The sequence below is a fragment of the Takifugu rubripes genome, unplaced genomic scaffold (assembly GCF_901000725.2).
Source record: "Takifugu rubripes unplaced genomic scaffold, fTakRub1.2, whole genome shotgun sequence".
Lineage (NCBI taxonomy): Eukaryota > Metazoa > Chordata > Actinopteri > Tetraodontiformes > Tetraodontidae > Takifugu > Takifugu rubripes.
This window is the reverse complement of record NW_021821634.1, coordinates 496,057-517,252: the sequence shown is the minus strand read 5'-3', so window position 1 is coordinate 517,252 and position 21,196 is coordinate 496,057. Positions and strand designations below refer to the sequence as shown.

Here is a 21,196-nt window from a genome sequence, read left to right as displayed (position 1 = left end):
GTGGTCGAGTTTTCAGCCCCCCCCCCCCCCCCCCCCCCCCCCCCCCCCATCAAACCTGCAATGACTATTGGTCAAAACTGGCCAAAATAGACCGGTTTGAACTTTCAAATGCGACATTTTTGCACTAACTAATCATCCTACCTCTGGAATGTCTTATTTGCACATCTTATTTGCACCTTAATTTTTCTTCACACTCATTCTGACACTCATTCTGTACATAATTTTAATTTCTGTATATACTGTACAATGTACATAATATAAGAGTCTTTTTCTTTTTTTCTTTTAGTACTTTTCTGTATTGTACACCACGGGCTACCGCTGTAACGTGCAATTTCCCCGATGTGGGATCAATAAAGTCTTTTATCCTTATCCTTTATTTTAGTCTCCCCCACATCCTTGGATCACTGCGTATGTTTGGATCTGCCATTGTCAAGGATTTTCGAATTAAAGAAGAGCCAATCACAATCCTCTCCTGAATGGGCGGGTCCACGCTAAGAGCCAATCACAATCCTCCCATGAATGGGCGGGTCCCCGCTAAGACCCAATCAACAAACCAATTTACTGGATGGGGCGGGACCTATTCAAATGTAACCAATGACTGTCTCGATCCCATAATTACAACGAGGACACGCATTTAGGTCTTTGTAATAGGTTGAAGGTTCGAATTCGCGGTTCGTGGGTTTCCGTGTTTTGTTTACTGTTTTTGCGAGCAGCCCCCAGCGACGAAGGCCCCGTTAATAAGGTCGGAGCGGTGACGCAGTTAGGGTGGTGCCCGGGGCCCCGCCCACCTCCGCTCCGCCGTTCCAACGTTTTCGAAAAGTCGCGCAAAGTTTGACATCAGCAACCGGAAATGCGAGTCCCGTTCCTTCGAAGCAAAAGCACAACGTTTCACAAATACACCGCAAAAAATGCGCAGCAACTAACGAGAGAATGTGAAAATGTTCCTGTAGCGAATACGTTTACTGAACCACGCTACCATGGTCTGACCATAGACATAACATTAAATAAGGAATTTTAAATTGCCCATTATTTTTAGAGCCGGAAGTGGCTGTTGTCTGTGCAGTGTAACTTTATATAAAGCCTTCCCAGATTCCCGAAAGGCACCAGGGTCCGGTATCATCACCTATCCGTGCAGACAGCATCGTTTGTTTCATTCCGACAGGTAAGCTCGTCTATAATCGCCTCGCATCACCTCTGCTCGAGTTTGCGCCGACCCGTTCAGGCCAGTTTATCCGAGCGGAAGCGGAGAGCTGCGTTTTAAGGCCTGGCTGTGTTGGCGCGGTTGTGAAGTTAGCTGCTAGCCAAAGCGCTTGGTGACCGTCAACAAGCGCTAAACTCTCCCTTTGAATGGTTTCACTTGAGGTGATGTCCCAATAAATCACACCTTGAGTGACTGTTGACACCTCCGTTGGGGTGTTTTCTTCTTTTGTTGCCACTTTATGTAGAGTAATTGCATTGTGGTTGCTAACCCCAGTGTTGTTGCTAGGTTAATGTTGCTAGATTATCGCTAGCTGCACAGTGGCGCTCGTAGCTAGTTAACCCACTTTGGTTTAATTCGGTACTGTTGGGGACAACTAACCCTCCTGTTATGGCCTGTTCTGCTAAAGGATGGGGGGGCATCATGGCTGGTGAGGCTCTGGTCTGAGACCAGATCTTCTGGGAACTGTCTGAAATGAGTGTGAGAAGGTCTCAAGCTGGTCTCAAGTGTGAAAACACGAGTGCAAAAACAACCTCGTGATGGTTGTTTGGAGCTGAAAAGTCCTGGAGAAGATCTGCTGAAATGGCCCCTGGTTAGCAGGTAAAGCGAGGGCAGTCCTGACCAGGTGTGACCTGATGTTTGGGTCCTGACCTTTAAGGTCACTGTTGTCACGTGACTAAGATGCACAGACCCAGAACCAGACAATGTTTTTAGGAAAGTGTCATGTCTGTCCATTTTAATCAAAACCGTGTGAAAATTGACCTTTCGATAGGCGTGAACAGGACTGCTGGCTCCAGAACCGTGGCTCGGGTTCAGTGGACTGGGTCAGAACATACCGATCCTCAGAGCAGTAGAGGACTAGAGGGAGTTGGGATTGGATCAGCGGGGGCGGTCAGGGCTCGGCCCAGGTCATTAAAGTGGACCCGCTACTTTAGCCATGCGCTCACAGAACCTGAATCATTCAACTGTGTTACCCTGATATGTCTAATGAGCCCATTTAACCTCAGGTCAGCAGCATTTCTCCTGGTGTCCACCAGTTAACCCAGCAGTTAACCCACTAGTTAACCCAGCAGTTAACCCAGCCGTCTGCTCCTCTCTTCAGCAGAGAACCGTGAGGGAAGCCCACCCCCCGAGTGGCCATCATGGGGGACGACAGCGAATGGATGAAGCTTCCTGTTGACCAGAAATGTGAACATAAGGTGACAGCTCGTCTTTGTCTCCTTCCTCTTTTCTTTCGTTTCTGAAGCGACCCGGCTCCACCAGCCCGTGCTGCTGCACCCCTGCAGCAGGGAGGACTCTGGTCCAGTTGGCCTGTGGACTAAGATGGCTTTGACTGAATCTTTGTCCCCTGGGCATTAAATTTAATAGGCTCAGTGTGATATTACCAGATCGGGGTGTTAAATGGCGCCGCCTGCTGGTGATGAGAGACAATTCAGGAGCCGTCAGAATCATTTAAGAGGTTTTAGCTTTTGTCACCCGCAAAGGCAAATTATTCCATTTTTATAAAATAGTCAACAAGTGAGAGTTGGCTATTCATTCTTCCACTGATGATCAGCCTGGAAGATCGTTAATGCTCCGTCTTCTGACTGGTTTTAGGTGTGGAAAGCCCGACTGAATGGCTACGAAGAAGCACTGAAGTTATTCCAGAGGATTGGAGATGAGAAGAGTCCAGAATGGGGGAAGTACTTGGGCCTGATAAAGAAGTTTGTCACAGACTCCAATGCGGTGGCGCAGCTCAAAGGCCTGGAGGCGGCGTTAGCCTTCGTTGAGAACGCTCACGTGGCTGGAAGGTAAGTAGCACTGGCTGAGCTAGCTCACACCAGCACTGGCTGAGCTAGCTCACACCAGCACTGGCTGAGCTAGCTCACACCAGCACTGGCTGAGCTAGCTCACACCAGCACTGGCTGAGCTAGCTCACACCAGCACTGGCTGAGCTAGCTCACACCAGCACTGGCTGAGCTAGCTCACACCACCACTGGCTGAGCTAGCTCACACCACCACTGGCTGAGCTAGCTCACACCACCACTGGCTGAGCTAGCTCACACCACCACTGGCTGAGCTAGCTCACACCAGCTGCTGACCTAAATAATAAAATATTGAGTTTAGGAAAGCAGCTTCAGAGACTCAGTTTAGCCGTAACAGTGATTGTAACATCAGACTGACGCCTCACATCATCGTTGGTGCAGGACCACAGGCGATGTGGTGTCAGGAGTGGTCACCAAGGTGTTCAACCAGCCCAAGGCACGAGCCAAGGAGCTGGGCATGGACATCTGCCTGATGTACATCGAGATCGAGAAGGCCGAGGTGGTCCAGGATGAGCTCCTCAAAGGTCTGGACAATAAGAACCCAAAGATCGTGGTGTCCTGCATCGAGACCATCAGGAAAGCGCTCGGGTCAGTGTTATGATGAAGCATTCACCACGGTTCTCACGTCTCGACCCTGTTTGGTTAATCCGGCACGTTTATTGGGGCGCTATTAAAGCGGCGCTGATGTGGACCAAACAAGCGAACTCTGGTCCGAAAGGGCCGTTTAATGCTGCTTCCTCTCCTGATGTATAATCTAAGATCAGAGTTTAGCCTCCTGTGGCGTGAAGAACCCGTTGATGCTAACTGTTGTTCACCCGTTGGTCTGCAGCGAATATGGATCAAAGATCGTGACCCTGAAGCCGGTGGTCAAGGTTCTGCCGAAGCAGTTTGAGTCCAGAGAGAAGGCTGTCAGAGATGAAGCCAAGCTTCTGGCTGTCGAGATCTACAGGTGGATCAGAGATGCTCTCAGACCTTCACTGCAGAACATCAACTCTGTTCAGGTAGCCGACGGTGGCGCGTGCCTTCACCCACCCACCTTCACCCTCACCCTCACCTCACGCTAAACCCTGATCTTGCAGCTTAAAGAGCTGGAGGAGGAGTGGGTCAAGCTGCCTCAGACCCCCCCCAAGCAGACCAGGTTCCTCCGCTCTCAGCAGGATCTGAAGGCCAAATTTGAACAGCAGCAAGCTCAAGGAGGAGACCAGTCCGACGGTAGCTTTAGTTGGATGCACAGATGCTGCCATGCGGGTGGAGCTGCTCATCGTCTCTCTTCTTTCTGTCTTAAAGGAGAAGACGAGATGGAAGCGGCAGCCGCCGTGGACCCTTATGAGCTGCTGGAAGCTGTGGAGATCCTTTCAAAGCTGCCCAAAGACTTCTATGAGAAAATAGTAAGAAGCTGCCGTGGCTCTGATGCACAGACGGATGCGTTCTCCCTCCTAGTGTGAGCTGGGCCACAAGATGTGAGCTGTGGTGTTTGTGCAGGAAGCTAAAAAGTGGCAGGAGAGGAAAGAAGCCCTGGAAGCTGTAGAAGCTCTGGCCAAGAACCCCAAACTGGAGGGGGGCGACTACGGAGACCTCGTGAGAGCTCTGAAAAAGGTGAAGTAGGGTCACTCAGGACCTCCATAGCAGAGCCCACACAGAGGCTCAGCAGGTGAATACGTGTCATGTTGGACAGGTGGTGGGGAAAGATGCCAACGTGATGCTGGTTACCGTGGCAGCCAAGTGCCTGGCTGGACTGGCCGCCGGACTCAGGAAGAAGTTTGGCACTTATGCAGGACAGGTGAGACAAAGAACCCACCCAGATATTCAGAACCCCTCTGCCCGTCTGAACTGGTAAATGTTGTGTCTGTAGGTGGTTCCCACCATCTTGGAGAAGTTCAAGGAGAAGAAACCTCAGGTGGTCCAGGCGCTCCAGGAAGCCATCGACGCCATCTTCCTGACGGTCCGTCTGCTCCCGGTCTGCTCGGGCATCTTGGACCTCTGCGGCGCCGGCTTTGAATGTTGTGCTCCTCTGTGATTGCAGACCACCCTCCAGAACCTGTCCGAGGACATCCTTGCTGTGATGGACAACAAGAACCCGTCCATCAAGCAGCAGGCCTCTCTGTTCCTGGCCCGTTCCTTCAGACACTGCACTCAGTCCTCGTTGCCAAAGGGCCTCCTCAAACCTCTCTGTGCTGCTCTGATCAAGGCAAGCGCGACACCGTGTTGGGTGTTTGAATCCCCATAGCTCTGTACGTTAGCTATCAGCCTCCCACAGCGTGGGACGCGCTCACACGTGCACTTTCCTTCTGACACATTAGCAAGTGAACGACTCGGCATCAGAGGTGCGCGATGCTGCTTTTGAGGCCTTGGGGACGGCCATGAAGGTGGTCGGAGAGAAAGCTGTGAATCCATTCCTTGCTGACCTGGATAAGCTCAAGCTGGACAAGGTACGGCTGGAGGTACGAACCGCTGTCGGGTTGCTTGTGATGACCTCCTGCTCTCTGTGGGACAGATTAAAGAGTGTGCAGAGAAGGTCGAGCTTCCTGGAGGGAAGAAGGCGGCCTCAGCTGGAGGAGGTGACAGGAAGATGGCCTCCAAAGCTCCTCCTCCGGCGGCTGAAGCTCCGCCCAAATCCTCTGTTCCATCCAAGAAGCCCCAGAGTGCTTCCAGCAAGGTGAGCTGCTGGGAGACTTTGGATCCTCACAACTGAACGCAGCGATGTTAAAGTGCAGCGTGTTTGTGCAGCCGTCAGCAGGTCCGGCGAAGAAGAGCAAGGCGGCGTCGGCGTCGGCCGGGAAACCCAAGAAAGGCTCTGACAGTAAAGAGGAGACGGAGTTGGCGGTAAGTGTCTCGCTCCGTGTTGGAGCAGCTCGGTGGTGCCGTCGCCACTGCTGCTGGACTATTGTTTAACCAACCCTCTGTCGCCCCCCCACCAGCCGGAGGTGTGTGAAGAGCTGGCTGCTGCCGTTCTTCCAGCTTCCTGTCTGCAGCAGCTGGACTCTGCTAACTGGAAGGAGAGACTGGCCAGTATGGAGGAGTTTCAGAAGGTGAGAGGAGGCCAAAGACGAGGTGTTGTTCACCGCTGGCGTCAGTCTGAGGCAGCCGTGTCCGTGTGTCCCTGCAGGCGGTGGAGACCATGGACGCCGGCGCCATGCCCTGCCAGGCTCTGGTCAAGATGCTGGCCAAGAAACCAGGCTGGAAGGAGACCAATTTCCAGGTTACCTGTCATACATTGGTCTGAAGAGTTGTGCTCAAAGTTTCTGTTCCTGCTCAGCAAGTGGAGCCAGCACACCTGGAGCTGTGGGGCCCCGCCTGAATCAGCCTGTCAGGCCTTTGCTGTGGACCCTTTTCTGTTATTTAGAGGATGGAAATGGTGAAACCAAAGAGGGATAAAACCATAACTATCATCTGTAACGGAGGTCTTTTCCTCTTCCATCTGCTGAACACGGCGTGCTATCAACCAAACGCTAATCTGGGTCCAACATTTGATGCCTCGTTTGTTTCACGAGCTCTGCTGTGTTTGGAGGCCAAAGCGAAGTCGGGTTCTCCACGAGCTCGACTGACGCAGCACCTTCCCTCTGGTCCTTCAGGTGATGCAGTTGAAGCTGCGCGTGGTGGCCCTGGTCGCACAGAGGGGACAGTTCAGCAAGACCTCGGCGTCCTTGGTCCTGGAAGGGTTGGTGGATAAAGTCGGAGACGTCAAATGTGGAGGAAATGCCAAAGAGGGTCTGACTGCTATCGGGGAGGCCTGCTCGCTGCCCTGGACCGCCGAACAGGTCAGTGGGCCGCATGTCTGCACAGAGGAGGACGGTGATGATGGCGATGATGCTGGATCCGTGTCCCGTGTCTCGCCAGGTGGTGTCTCTGGCGTTTGCACAGAAGAACCCCAAGAACCAGGCGGAGACGCTGACCTGGCTGGCCAACGCCATGAAGGAGTTCGGCTTTGCTGGGTAATTAAAACGGCCTCTCGCCTGGTGTTGATGGTTGCTCCACACGTGCTCACGCCTGCTCTGGTGTGTTCAGCATCAACATGAAGCCTTTCCTCAACAACGTGAAGACGGCGCTGGGCGCCACCAACCCTGCCGTCCGCACGGCGGCCATCAGCCTGCTGGGAGTCATGTACCTCTACATGGGCGCTCCTCTACGCGTGTTCTTTGAAGACGAGAAATCCGCTCTTCTCTCTCAGATCGATGCAGAGTTTGAGAAGGTAGGGCAGATGTTCAGCAGACTGTCTGCGCATCCTCGGACCAGTCCTGACGTGGTTGTGAACGTGTCTGCACAGATCCAGGGGCAGGCTCCACCGGCTCCGGTCCGGTTCACCAGGAAAGCCGTGAGTGAGGAGGAGGCTGGCGAAGTGGAGGAGCAGGAAGAGGGAGGAGGAGGAGGAGGAGGAGGACAGGACATCATGGACATGCTGCCCAGGACAGACGTCGGGTACACAAAGCTGTTTGAGCACAGACGGGAATAACGTGTCCGTTCATCCCACCTTAAATGTCTCAGACTTCTCCTCTTCCTTCTCAAGTGAAAAGATCACGTCTGAGCTGGTGTCTAAAATTGAGGACAAGAACTGGAAGATAAGGAAGGAGGGCCTAGATGAGGTCGTGGCCATCATCTCGGAGGCCAAGTTCATCACGGCCAACATTGGAGAGCTTCCTATGGCCCTGAAGGGACGCCTGGGCGACTCGAACAAGATCCTGGTCAGTTGCTTTATCCTCAGCTTTGCTGCTGTTTCATTGTGGGCTTATTAAGACGCCGTCTGGTGTCCAGGTCCAGCAGACCCTGACCATCCTGCAGCAGCTGGCTGCAGCCATGGGACCTGGACTGAAGCAGCATGTGAAAGCTCTTGGAATTCCTGTCATCACTGTACTGGGAGACAGTAAGGTACTGGTTCCTCTCAGGGCCAGGAAGAGTTGGCAGCCGATCAGACGGTGATTTGTTCTTGGTCCTCCTCAGGCCAACGTCAGGGCGGCTGCCATGGCAACCCTGCAGGTTTGGGTGCAGCACACCGGTATGAAGGATTGGCTGGAAGGAGAAGACCTTTCGGAGGAGCTGAAAAGGGAGAATCCCTTCCTACGACAGGAGGTAAACGTGGAGGTTCCTGTGGAGGAGACCTTCTGTTTCAGGAGATAAACAGTCTGAGTTTTCACTGTCGACCTCCAGGTTCTGGGCTGGTTAGCGGAGAAGCTGCCCACTCTGAGGGCAGCACCAGGGGACCTGATGCTGTGTGTTCCTCAGCTGTACGCCTGCCTGGAGGACAGAAACGGAGACGTGAGGAAGAAGGCTCAGGATGCTCTGCCAACCTTCATGATGCACCTGGGTTACGACAAGATGGCCAAGGCCACTGGGAAGCTCAAAGTACTGAGGGGCTCGGTGAATGTTGGGTTTCCCGGCTGCAGGAAGTGGCGCTGACTGTTGTTTCCCCTTCCTGTCGCCCTGCAGACTGCCTCCAAGGATCAGGTGGTAGCCATGTTGGAGAAGGCCAGAGCAGTGATGCCAGCAAAGCCTGCTGCTCCTGCTAAAGCTGGAGGGGCCAAAGGTCCGGCGGAGCCCAGCAGGGCTGCTTCAGGTCTGAGACGCGCTGAGACGGTGGACCTTGGTTGAGTTCCTCATCTTTACCGTGTGTGTGTGTGTGTGTGTGTGTGTGTGTGTGTGTGCTGCTCAGCCTCCAGGTCTCAGGCAGCGGCTGAGGACACGGACAGTAAGCCTGACGTGAAGAAGGTGCGAGGAGGAGGAGGAGGACCGGCAGCCAGGAAGGTGACTACCCTCGTCTCTGATCGACAGCTCGTTCACGCATCCACCTGTGTCGTTATTCACCTGTTCCACACCGTCGGTGCACAAACTGCCATTTTGATGCTCATTTCATCCGTCAAGTGTAAACATGATGTGGTTTTTCTGCTCACCCAGCCTCCCTCCCCTCCCGAGGAACCTGCCCCTCCCTCCCCCTCCAAGGATAAGGACAGTAGTGCTATTAAAAAAAAAACCAGCAAAGGGAAGGCTGCCGCTGGCGGCCCACAGGTAGACTGCAAGCCGCCGTCCTTGTGTGCCTCACGCCGCCCTGCTGCCAGCTCGCCGCTGCTGCAGGGGCGGGCCGGGCTTCTCCGAGGACCGTGTTGGTGGGACAGACATCGCTCTGCTCACACTAATCCTGCCTATAATCACTAACACCACCACTTGATCTGCACCTCATAGCCGTAAAACTGGTGACTTCCGCTTCCGCTGCTGGTTGTAGCCCCACAGGTTCTGTTAGCTTCCTCTCTGGGTCCTCGTGCACCTTCAAACAATATCAGCTGATGAGCTTCTCACAGTTTAGCACAAGTAGAACACGAGTAAGCGGCTGCGTACGAGGACGAGGAAACCTCCTCGAGTCTGCAGCGCTGCATGCTCACAGAGGGTCAAGGGTCACTGGAGTTCTCGTTCTGTCCACTGCATGAATGTGGTTGGTTGCTGCTCCGTGTTGATGTGTTAACCTGCGTCCACACCTGTCGAGTGTATCACCTGTCCCCTTTGACCGGCGTCCAAGCACCACTGGCTGTCACCAGGTGTTCCTGGCACAGAGCTCATCCTTGGACTTGATCTAAGGACGTTCGTTTCCTCCTCCGTCAGGGCACCGCTGGGAAGAAGCCCGCAGCCAAAAACCTGAACGAGGAGGACCGGTCCGGACCCATCTTCACCCTCATCCCTAATGCCAAGGAACAGAGGATCAAAGAGGAGAAGCAACTCAAGGTATCCCTCTCAGGCTGGGGCCTCCTCACTTTGCCAGAGGTTTGGTGTGGGCGGGGCTCATTGTCAGGTCACATGACTCCCCCGTTTAACCCGTAGATTTTGAAGTGGAACTTCATGACTCCTCGAGACGAGTACGTGGAGCAGCTGAAGGCCCAGATGTCCACCTGCTTTGCAAAGTGGCTGCAGGATGAACTCTTCCACCTTGACTTCCAGAGACACGTCAAGGCCATCGGCCTGATGATTGAGGTACGTTTGGCCTTCGTGGTGGGGGGGGGGGGCGTGAAGGTGTTGGCGAGAGCTTTGAAATGTTTGTCTGATCCAGCGCTTGGAGAGCGAGAGCGAAGCCACCATCAGCTGTCTGGACCTGATCCTGAAGTGGTTCACCCTGCGCTTCTTTGACACCAACACCACGGTCCTGATGAAGGTGCTGGAGTACCTGAAGCTGCTGTTTGCCATGTTGACCCGAGAGAATTATCACCTGACTGAGTACGAGGCCAACTCCTTCCTCCCCTACCTCCTCCTGAAGGTGAGCGGCCCGCCTCCTCTCCAGGGTTCACGGACCTTTGGTTTGTTTCTGAGAGTCTTCTGCTCCTCAGGTGGGAGAGTCCAAGGATGTGGTTCGTAAAGATGTCCGGGCCATACTGACGATGTTGTGCAAAGTTTACCCCGCGTCCAAGGTCTTCCCTTTCCTCATGGACGGAACCAAGTCCAAGAATTCCAAACAGAGAGCAGGTGGGTTCCTGCCGAGCCCCGGGTCCTTCCCTCCCAGCGCCTGCTGTCGTTGATGTTCCTCCGTCTGTCCTCAGAGTGTCTGGAGGAGTTGGGCTGTCTGATCGAAGGTTATGGGATGAACGTTTGTCAGCCCACACCTGCCAAGTGTCTGAAGGAGATCGCGGTGCACATCGGGGACAGGGACACGTCTGTCCGGAACGCTGCCCTGAACACCGTGGTGGCCGTGTACAACGTGTGCGGAGATCAAGTCTACAAACTCATCGGAAACGTAAGATCGGTTCCGCGGCTTCGTCCCGTGCGCTTCCAACGCTTGACGTCAGCTCTTGAATCCTTCAGCTGTCGGAGAAGGACATGAGCATGCTGGAGGAGCGGATCAAGCGTTCGGCCAAGAAGACGCCCGCAGCTCCAGCCAAGCAGAGCGCCACCGAGAGGCCTCAGAGGGAACACCCAGCAAACCCCAACGCCACCTTCCTCCGCAAGCCTCAGCAAGAGGAGCCCAACAAGCTCAAGTACGTGTGTTCACCATCTCGCCACTTCATCTCTGGGGCGGGTCACCTGTCGGGCTGAGCTGGTGTGTGACAGAACCTGGGGAACGTCCATGAACCAGCCCTGAGCTGCTGGACCAGCTGAGGTTCTCCTGCTCCTCTTGTTTCCTCTGGAAATCATTGAAAGCCTCAGTAGATACTGGTGTGTGTGTGTGTGTGAGATCTCTGAGCTTCACCTGCATGCTGCTGTGGGACACCACCTATGACCTGAGGGTCCTCACAGATGCTGCTGGGGCGTCTCTGAAGCCGCCCGACTGCTTCCTGCCTGTTTCTTAACCCTTCCTCTTACTTCCTGTGTGATTTCCTTTCTCTGCTTTCTGCCTTCTTCTGGAGCAGGATCATGTATCGCACGTATAGAATGTGAGTATCTCCTCTGTCAAACCTCCACACGCGTCGTCATGGTGACGGCATCTCTCACTTCATGTTGGTCCTTAACCTTCTCAAGCATGACCGTGATCCTTGTACTAGATGACTGTGCTGGTGGATCACTTCTGTGGTCCAGCATGGGGTTGAGCATGTCCCTTGTTCTCCAGCAGCCAGGCCCGGCAGAACGCCGAACGCGAGTCCTCCCACCCGTCCATCCCCAAAGAGTTCCAGTTGGACCTGGACATGATTGAGATGGACCAGAGTCGAGTGTGCGAGCTGCCAGATCTGGTGCAGCACAAGCTGGACGAGCTGCTGGAGCCCATCATGATCCCAGAACCCAAGTAAGCTCCCTCCTGTCTGGTCCTGGTCCTGGTCCTGGACCTGGAGCAGAACCTCCTGACAGCGCCGTTCTGTGATTCCAGGATGCGCTCCGTCTCGCCACACTTTGACGAGCTGCACAACAGCACGGCCTCCACCATCAACTTTGTCATCTCCCAGGTGGCGAGTGGTGACATCAACACCAGCATCCAGGCGCTGGCACAGGTACGTGCACGCACACACGTGCACGCACACACGTGCACGCACACACACACACAGCTAACCCTAACCTGCTCCGGCGTCCCTCCAGATCGACGAGGTGCTGCGGCAGGAGGACAAAGCGGAGGTGATGTCGGGACACATCGACCAGTTCCTCATCGCCACCTTCATGCAGCTGCGGCTCATCTACAGCACCCACATGGCCGACGAGCGCCTGGACAAGAGCGACATCATCAAACTGTACAGCTGCATCATCGGGAACATGCTGTCGGTGAGTGGCCGCCGCTCCCCCAGCAGCAGGCTGTGGCCGGGCCTGACCCTGACCCTGACCCTGGCCCTGACCCTGACCCTGGCCCTGACCCTGACCCTGACCCGTGTGCTTGTCTCAGCTCTTCTCCATGGAGGCCCTGGCCAGGGAGGCGTCCATGGGCGTGTTGAAGGACCTGATGCACGGCCTGATCACGCTGATGCTGGACGGCCGGGTGGAGGACATCAAGGACGGCCAGCAGGTCATCCGATCAGTCAACCTGCTGGTGATCAGAGTCCTGGAGAAGTCCGACCAGACCAACATGATGAGGTTGGGGTCCACGTGTGTGAGGGGGGGGGGGTGGCGGCGGCGAGTCTGTCAGCTGACCTCTCACTTCCTGTCTGCAGCGCTCTGCTGATTCTACTTCAGGACAGTTTAATCACCACAGCTGGATCTCCCATGTTCTCTGAGCTGGTCATGAAGGTAAGCAGAGTGGTGGAGAGGGTGAGGGAGCGCGTGGTGAGATGCTGACCCCCCCCCCCTCGTCTCCAGTGTCTGTGGAGGATGATCCGCTTCCTGCCCACCACCATCGACAGCATCAACCTGGACCGGATCCTGCTGGACGTCCACAACTTCATGAAGGTGTTCCCCAAGGAGAAGCTGAAGCAGCTGAAGAGCGACGTTCCTCACAGAACCCTCAAGACTCTGTTGCACACTCTGTGCAAGCTGACAGGGGCCAAGGTCTCCCCCCCCCCACACACACACACTCACTCACACACACACACTCACTCACACACACACACACACGCACACACACACCCACACACTCACACACACACCCTCGTCTGGCTGGATCCCTCATTAAACCTGCTGTGGCCTCTTCTCAGATCCTCGACCACCTGTCCATGATCGAGAACCGTAACGAGTCGGAGCTGGAGGCGCACCTGAGGCGGGTCGTCAAACATTCCGGAAACCTGTCGGGACAGAAGAGCGACCAGGGCAGCGAGAAGTGCGGCGTGCGCGGGGTGAGTCGGGAACGTCCCCGGGGGAAGTTTAGCGGAGCAACGTTTAACTCGCCGTTTGTTCCAGGACGATCGCATGTCCAAGGCCAAGGTCAGCGACATCCTGTCGGAGATCTTTAAGAAGATCGGTTCCAAGGAGAACACCAAAGAGGTGGGCGCCGCCCGACGCCGCCGCGCCGCTGTGCTCCACGCTTGACTGTTGACCTTGAGCCTCCTCCTGTCCTCAGGGCCTGACGGAGCTGTACGAGTACAAGCTAAAGTACTCGGACGCAGATCTGGAGCCCTTCCTCAAAAACACCTCGCAGTTCTTCCAGAGCTACGTGGAACGAGGACTGAGGGTCATCGAGTCGGAGAGAGAGGGCAAGACCCGGATCCAGGGCCCCACAGGTAGGTCCAGAACCCCGGAGAACTGCTGCTGCTGTGGGCCCGTGTCCTGAACGGTGTGTGTGTGTGTGTGTGTGTGTGCGTGCGCAGTGATCCCTCAGCATGGCGTGGACTCCAGCCTGAGCAGCAACGCTGAGGAGGTGAAACCAGCCGTTTACTACGAGAGGCTGAAGATCCTGCGGCAGCGACAGGGCCTGGAGAACACGTCCAGGGTGGGTAAACGCGTCCTTCCTCTCCATCCCATCACCTCCGGGGCCACGCCCAACGCTTCCCTCCTCTCTCCTCAGCAGGGGGTCGGGAGCACGGAGGAGGAGCCTCAGCAGAGAGCTCCCATTTCCTCCCTGCTGTCGTCCAAGCCGGCGGTGGCGTCCTCCACCGACATGCTGCACAGCAAACTGTCTCAGCTGAAGGAGTCCCGAGAGCTTTACCAGCAGGAGCACAACCCCGCAGGCCACGCCCACCCCCGCTCCAGCTCACCTGCCACCAACCTGGACGACCTGAAGAAACGTCTGGAGAGAATAAAGAGCAACCGGCAGTGAGGAGGAGGAGGCACCGAAGGTCCCTTTGTGCTCTGCTAGATAGGAAGCACTTTGGCTCCACCCACTTTACGTCAACCAGACAGGTAGTGACACACCCCGAGACTGAGCGTGACTCCACCCTCGGTGGATGCAACTAGCAGGAAGTGGAACGTCCCCCATCAGGCTTCAGCTGCTTAGGCAACGTGTCGGACTCCATTAGCCCCGCCCCTTTGTACAATAACATAACCTGTCTGTTTTGGTACTTCGACACACTTGTACATATTTAAACGTTGTGCACACGTCACTGTGACTGCCCCCTGGTGGCCGCGTTTGGGACTGACTGAAATGAACAGGGCGGGCGCTCCCAGCGGCGTTGCCCCGGTAACCACCACAGCTCTAGGCTTAAAACCGCTGCATGCTGAGAGAAGGATTTTAGTTTTTAAGCAGGAAGTGTGTGTTTCTTTGTGTGTTTCATGGCCTTCAGTAGGTTCCCGGCGTTTCCTCCTGCCGCCCGAGCTGCTGCGGCGAGGACGGCGTTTTGTGACGGTTTTTATTTTCCTTCTGTCATTTCAATGAATAAAGCACTCTTGAGTTCATCTGTCTGGAGGTGCTGATGATTCTGAATCACCGGGAGCTCCGGGGGGGTCGTGAGGCGACGCCATGGCGCCCGAGGTGGGACGCCGCGAATCTTTGGGACGATGGAAACGAGGACAGAGACGTGAGACCCGACAGGACGGCGAGCTGCTGCTCCCAGAACAGACTGGACACGTCCAGGTCTGGACAGACGCTGCCTGTTGGGTCTCTCCATCCCAGATGTCTCTTGCTTTGATGGGAGCTTTGATGTTGCCTTCTCCTCACTCACGTCCCTTCATCTCAGCGACTGACCTCCAGCAGCTCCGAGCATTTATGATCCCGTCTGTCGCCGTGGCGACGACACTTTCCTCGCTTTGCTTTCTTCATCTTTGCTGATTGTCCACAGTTGTTGTCTTCAAAAACTCAATAAAAAGCCGGGAGACCAGCCTGCATCTACGGAGGGATCAGTTATAAATGTGGAGGTTCTGAAGGGTGAGAGCGCCCCCTGCTGGGCCACTCGGCTCGTGTTCGAGGAGGTGATGCACCTTCACACGGGTCCACGGTCACAAGAGTTCCACGAGCGTGCCAGGCCAGTAGGTGGCGCTGTTCCGGAGAAATGATGCTCTGCTCAGGGTGGACACAGGTGATCCACATTGTGTTGGAGGAGCGATGAACGTAGCACAGTTAGCGACTATATGGTCCAGTCTCCTGGGGGACACCGTCCACAGCCCCCTGACGTGGAGACAGTTCAGCGGTCAGAGACGTGCAGGGACACAAACACACGACCCTCCGTCATGAGCATGAATACAGGTGTTTCACATCTGGGACGCAGTCACATTTATTAGTGGGGAAAACCCCAGAAACAGCAGCTGTGCAGCCTCAAAACACCACTCGGGGGCACAAACCCCCCCTTGGTGCAGCTGTGTCGAGGGTGCCTGCCAGAAAGCACCGGCTGTCTGTACCCGTCTGTACCCGTCTGTCGTCGCCCCCTCTCCTGATGTGGAGCCGTGTGGGGGGAACAAGGATTTAGGCTTCTTGCAAAATGGAACTTTAAACTTTTGAGGCTTCAAAGTAGCGACACCTGGTGGTAAGAATTCACACACGTCTTAGAATTTATTTAGAAAAGACCGAAATACAACAAAGTTGGATGTTCCTGAACTTTTAGAACATCAGCTCCACCTGAGGAGGCAGGTGTTGCCCCCAGAGGTGGACCGCTGGGGTCTCCAACCTCTGGAGTGTGTTGAGTTCCAAGTTCAGCTTTTCAGGATCGACTCTGAGCTGAAGATCAGGGGCAGAAGAACGGATCACGAAGAACCTTTAACAGTCGCGCGCTCACTATGAAATCGAGTCTATTCACAAAACTGGCGACTCCACCAGTAGCACCTTCCATACCTACATAACCAGGGGTCTGGTGGAGCTCCAGACTCTCGAGGGTCCGGTGGAGATTCAGACACCAGAAAGACAGAAGGTCTCTCAGACCCTGGTGGGTCTGGTGTCATTTCATTGTTGCTTCCTTCACAAAAGTCACTTCACCGTCTTGAACGTGTGGGAGAGCCGGTTTTACGAAACGGTGATCTCTTCCCGGTCTGACGGTCTGTCGCCCCCTGGTGGCGGTGAAGGACTCTGGCGGACCTGATGCACGTGTGGGTGGAGATGTGACCTCTGGCTGCTCACAGAAGTCCTGTTTGGCCTTGACTGCAGGGTGCTGCCGACATCTGTCAGGTCTGGGTGTGGGTTGGTCTTGGTGGGCAGGGTCTGCTGGCGGCAGCCCCCCGTTGACAGCAGCTCCCGCTCCTTAGAGTTCCTCCACTTCATCCTGCGGTTTTGAAACCAGATCTTCACCTTAACAGGACAGGGACACGTCACCAGTGAGCTCGTACAGACACCAACACGTTGGCACAAACATGGTGCTCAGACTAAACTGGATTAGTCAACAGGGTTTTGGACCCAGTACCTGCGAGTCCTTCAGTCCCAGTTTACTGGCCAGTTTCTTCCTGTCTGGTTTGCTGATATATTTCTGCTTCTGAAAGGTTCTCTCCAGGGCCTTCCTCTGTAGGTCTGAGAACACAGCCCTGCGCAACATGCCCCTCCTGGGCTTCCCTCTGGGAACCAGGGGCCAGGAAAAGGTTCCTGGGACAGGGACCACGGAGGACGAAGCTGGAGAGAGAAACACACAAACGGGCGGTTGGGGTTAGGGTTGGGGGTTAGGATTAGGGTTCAGGGTTTGGGATAAAACTTTTTTTGCACTGGCCTACTGATAGCAGGGGGAGTGCGGAGGGTGAGGGCCCCCCGGGGGGAGGGCAACGGCTGTTGGCCAGGGCTCGAGACCAGCCCCGGAAAAAATAGGGGAGGGGGCAGAATCACCCAGGGTTAGGGTTTGAGGAAGCCGTAGATTAAGGGTTAGGAGTGGAGTTAGTAGGGGGTAGGGAAGGGGGTTAGGGGTAGGGGAGAAGGTTAGGGGTAGGGGTAGGGAAGGGGGTTAGGGTAGGGGAGAGGGTTAGGGGTAGGGAAGGGGGTTGGGGTAGGGGAGAGGGTTAGGGGTAGGGAAGGGGGTTAGGGTTGGGGAGAGGGGTAGGGGTAGGGGGTAGGGGTTAGGGGTAGGGAAGGGGGTTAGGGTCGGGGAGAGGGTTAGGGGTAGGGAAAGGGGTTAGGGTTGGGGAGAGGGTTAGGGGTAGGGGTAGGGAAAGGGGTTAGGGTAGGGGTTAGGGGTAGGGAAAGGGGTTAGGGTTGGGGAGAGGGTTAGGGGTAGGGAAGGGGGTTAGGGAAGGGGGTTAGGGTTGGGGAGAGGGTTAGGGGTAGGGAAGGGGGGTAGGGAAGGGGGGTAGGGCTGGGGAGAGGGTTAGGGGTAGGGGTAGGGAAGGGGGTTAGGGTAGGGAAGGGGGGTTGGAAGGCGGTTAGGGTAGGGGAGAGGGTTAGGGGTAGGGGTAGGGGTAGGGAAGGGGTTAGGGGTAGGGGAGAGGGTTAGGGGTAGGGAAGGGGGTTAGGGGTAGGGGAGAGGGTTAGGGGTAGGGAAAGGGGGTAGGGAAGGGGTTAGGGGTAGGGAAGGGGGTTAGGGGTAGGGGAGAGGGTTAGGGGTAGGGAAGGGGGTTAGAGTAGGGGAGAGGGTTAGGGGTAGGGAAAGGGGGTAGGGAAGGGGTTAGGGGTAGGGAAGGGGGTTAGGGGTAGGGAAGGGGGTTAGGGTAGGGGTCTACAGATCTAGGCCAATATCCTCTCACTCATAATTTGATCCGAGAAAAAGAAAACAGGTTTTTCTTTGTCTTTTCAAACTTTTTGATTCAATATAAATTAATTTTGAACATTATTAATTATCGATTCAAATAATTTATTTCGGTCATTATTTTTTAGTAATAAACAAAATTACGTGTTGACGTGTTTTTAATTATATGCTGTCTGTTTTACTTTCTTTTTTCTTTTAGACTGTTAGTGAATGAAGTTTGTGTCTCCTTCAGGATGTCGCCCTTAGTTCACTTGTTGTCTGTGGAAAAGGCTAATTTGTCCGGCGGTGGAAACGGAGCTGGTGCTAATGAGCCGGTGCTGCTCACACGGCCTCTAATGAAGTGTGACGGGGGCATTGTAGCGCTGCAAACACAGCCAGAACCCTGATTGTGTTGTAATGAATCGCTTGGCAAAGGCCGTCGACAGGCCACTTTATTCCACAGCTATTAAAAAGCCGTTAGCAGCGTTAGCATAAAGAGGAGCCTGGGTTCTGCTGCGGCGGATTCTCGCTAATAAAGAACAAAACTGTCAGAGAAGACTGAGGTTGAGGCAGAATCACTATTGGACAAAGTTTGGGGAGACAACTGTTCACGTGCGTGAGCCTGTTCACGTGCGTGGTCTGTCGGTCATGGTTCCTGGTGCTTTTTGGGGGTTCAATGGGAATCCGACGCGGAGCTGGGAAAAAGCCGCCTCGCATTCAGACCGTGACCAACTGGCCTCGTAGATTGGAAGCGTGACAAACGGGACTAATTTGTAGATGAGGACAACGTCCCCCATGCTAACAGGCTAACTGGACCCGTCCCGTCAGACACAACTTACAAACGCTTCAGGAAATCTGAGCTCTTAGCATTAGCACACGAGCGTTTGGCTTGACAGACGTAGTTCTGAAAGTGATGTTTTGTTTAAAGTCCACTGAGTCCAGAATTGTGTCGCTTAAACCATCGCTCACGTCACGTGCACGCCACTCAGGCCTCACTCGGACGCTAACGTGCACTAACCTGTGAAGTAAGAGGCCGTGGATGAACGGATGAACGCTGCCATCAATCACAGGAACAGGAAACGGTTTGTGGTGAACACCTGAGGACACACGAGCTCAGTCACTCCTCACAAACACACAATATGCTTTAAATGATGAAAGAGTAAAAGGTTACGCTACAGCGGCGTTAGCGCCAGAAACGAACGGAAAGGACACATTCAGAGGAGGAAGGTGACACAGGTGAGGAGCTACAGGTGAAGCAGGACGAACGATGCCGCAGGAAGGGCTAGCGTGAGGACCGAGAGACGCCCACGCAGGTGTGGACAGGAAGGTGGAATACCGATTCAGGAAGAGAGGAGCTAAAGTTGCTGCTAAAGCTAAAATGGACGATAAGCTCGTGGATCAGGAGGGAGATGAAGACAAGAGTCCACAGTCTTGTAGAGGGCTCGGACCACCACCACACAGGTGGAGCTGGAGGTGCCGTCCTCCCACGACCTCAAGCTTGAACCTGGGCACCAAAAAGCAGCTGTGAAGTTCTCCAGCAGGAAAAGGAAGGAGGAACCTCCTGGGAACAACTCCCACCTCCAAACTCATTCCCATCGACAGGACGGGACGGGACAGAGGTTTGTCCTGCACAAAGAGGGATGTAGGGAGACGTTCCCTCTGATCCAGCAAAAGATCTGAAGATCGAACAACCGCAGAAGTCCAGAATAGTCCTCATGGCCAGCGGGACTATGGGGCACCTGCAAACGGCTCCAGGTCCAAACGGGTCACAGCAGAATGGCACAAGGCTGTTCCTGAGAACATCCAACGAGAACCACCGTCCATCCTGGCTCTGCCGATGGACGGGACACCGGCAGTGACCCTCCGGCCAGGGACGGTCCCCAAGACCCAGAAGGTGTCGCTAGAGCCGGAGGGGAGGATCTGGATCTGGATCTGGATCTGGAGCAGCTGGCTGGAATAGCATGGTTAGCTCCTTCCTCCCTTCCTCCCTCCCTCCCTCCCTCCCTTCCTTCCTTCCTTCCTTCCTTCCTTCCTTCCTAACTCTACAACAACGACGTTATTTTCTCTACTCACAGTTCCGTGTCGGTGGTGCCAGGATCGCGCTGACGCCAAACTTCAGACCAGAACTCCACAGGATCGCGTCTGGACGCTCCGGGGTCCAGCGGTTCTGGAACGCGGGTCGGTCCGTGGAGGTTTCTGACGGCTGCACAGAGCCGCATGGACCCGGACTCAAAGCCACGAAGTCCGCGGGACTTCTGCAAGACAAAGTCCGGTGAAGGTAAGTGACGGGTTGGTGAAGCCGCAGGAGATCCTCCACCAGGAAGCCTGAAGGCAGCGAGCGGGTCAGGGGGAGACAGAGACCCGGGGGGGACGCAGCAAGGCCGGGAAGAGGGGCGGCGGCAGGACGCTGCAGGAGAACATGCTGGAGGAACCTGGAGAACACACTGACAGGGTGGGTTCTCATCCACAGGCTTTATACACACTCACACACACACACACATATACTCTCTCTCTCTCTCACACACTCACACACACACACTCACACACACACTCACACACTCACACACTCACTCACACACACCACACACACACTCACACACTCACTCACACACACACACACACACACGCACACACACACACTGTTATGCTAATATCGGGGGCTAAGCGCTCTCAGTGAGAATTAAACGTGAATTTAATGAGGCTTGGCTCTTTTCTCTGGGTTCTCTGTGAATACGGTGAAGTCCTGTCGCCATGGGAGATCCCCACGCCGTTTCCACGCCTGTTATGGGATTGACAAGACACGAAGTGACATAAATACCGTGGCCAGTGTTCAATCCCATTATGCGGCGTGGCCCGCCTCAATACCTGCGGGCCCTGCGGCGCTGCGCTGGCGTCCTTGCATTGATGCGCTCTGAGAAATGCCAGTGGCCTCATTCATGTTGAAACGGTTAGCGGAGCGCTAACTTTGGTCCTCTCACCCTGCCAACTCTGGGAACCTGCCCTCAACCCAACGCTCGACCTTCCGCCGAGTCCCCCTTCACCAGGCGGGCCGAGCCGTCGGGGAGGCCAGGGACCACCGCGGATGACGGGTCCTTCCTGTGGCGTGCAGCGTTAGCATCTAGATAAGCTCAAGTTGACTCAGAGGAGTGAAGTTCTTCCCCCGACCACGATGATGACACCAAATTTAACTGTCAGAGGTTCAGTCCTGAGAGGTGGTCCCGGCCCGGATCCTAGCCACCCAGAACCAGGGTCCATGCGGTTTCTGCCCCTTAAATGAAGACTGAATAAGGTTTCTCGTGGCCCCGGACTTGCCGACCCGTCTGGTCCCACGTCCCCGGGTTAGCTTGCGTGGAGCCCGGGCCCGTTTT

The 21,196-nt window shown here is 55.1% G+C and overlaps 1 protein-coding gene and 1 pseudogene across 8 annotated transcripts; one reads left to right on the top strand and one right to left on the bottom strand.

Moving 5' to 3' along the window:
- The first annotated feature begins 1,030 nt into the window (after positions 1-1,030).
- Positions 1,031-14,661, top strand: LOC115248359 (cytoskeleton-associated protein 5-like). Of its 8 annotated transcripts, none has more exons than XM_029832044.1 (45): positions 1,031-1,162; positions 2,301-2,397; positions 2,795-2,988; positions 3,385-3,591; positions 3,833-4,004; positions 4,083-4,215; positions 4,291-4,391; positions 4,486-4,599; positions 4,679-4,783; positions 4,856-4,945; positions 5,027-5,191; positions 5,304-5,432; positions 5,498-5,659; positions 5,731-5,826; positions 5,922-6,032; positions 6,110-6,202; positions 6,576-6,761; positions 6,841-6,935; positions 7,009-7,192; positions 7,268-7,419; positions 7,508-7,682; positions 7,753-7,866; positions 7,939-8,067; positions 8,146-8,340; positions 8,425-8,551; positions 8,648-8,739; positions 8,890-9,000; positions 9,589-9,708; positions 9,805-9,954; positions 10,031-10,234; positions 10,305-10,440; positions 10,515-10,708; positions 10,777-10,949; positions 11,322-11,345; positions 11,522-11,692; positions 11,774-11,894; positions 11,980-12,159; positions 12,278-12,465; positions 12,543-12,618; positions 12,688-12,876; positions 13,023-13,160; positions 13,225-13,308; positions 13,385-13,544; positions 13,632-13,753; positions 13,829-14,661. In XM_029832044.1, the coding sequence occupies exons 2-45, from the start codon at positions 2,341-2,343 to the stop codon at positions 14,078-14,080; spliced, it is 6,171 nt and encodes a 2,056-aa protein (XP_029687904.1). In that variant the 5' UTR covers positions 1,031-1,162; positions 2,301-2,340; the 3' UTR covers positions 14,081-14,661. The 8 variants fall into 8 exon arrangements, with proteins under 8 accessions (XP_029687904.1, XP_029687905.1, XP_029687902.1 ...); XM_029832045.1 differs by having other exon boundaries at positions 11,519-11,692; positions 13,832-14,661; XM_029832042.1 differs by having other exon boundaries at positions 11,519-11,692.
- Positions 14,662-15,793: 1,132 nt separating this feature from the next.
- LOC115248385 (homeobox protein DBX1-A-like) lies at positions 15,794-20,249 on the bottom strand (annotated as a pseudogene).
- Positions 20,250-21,196: the final 947 nt, after the last annotated feature.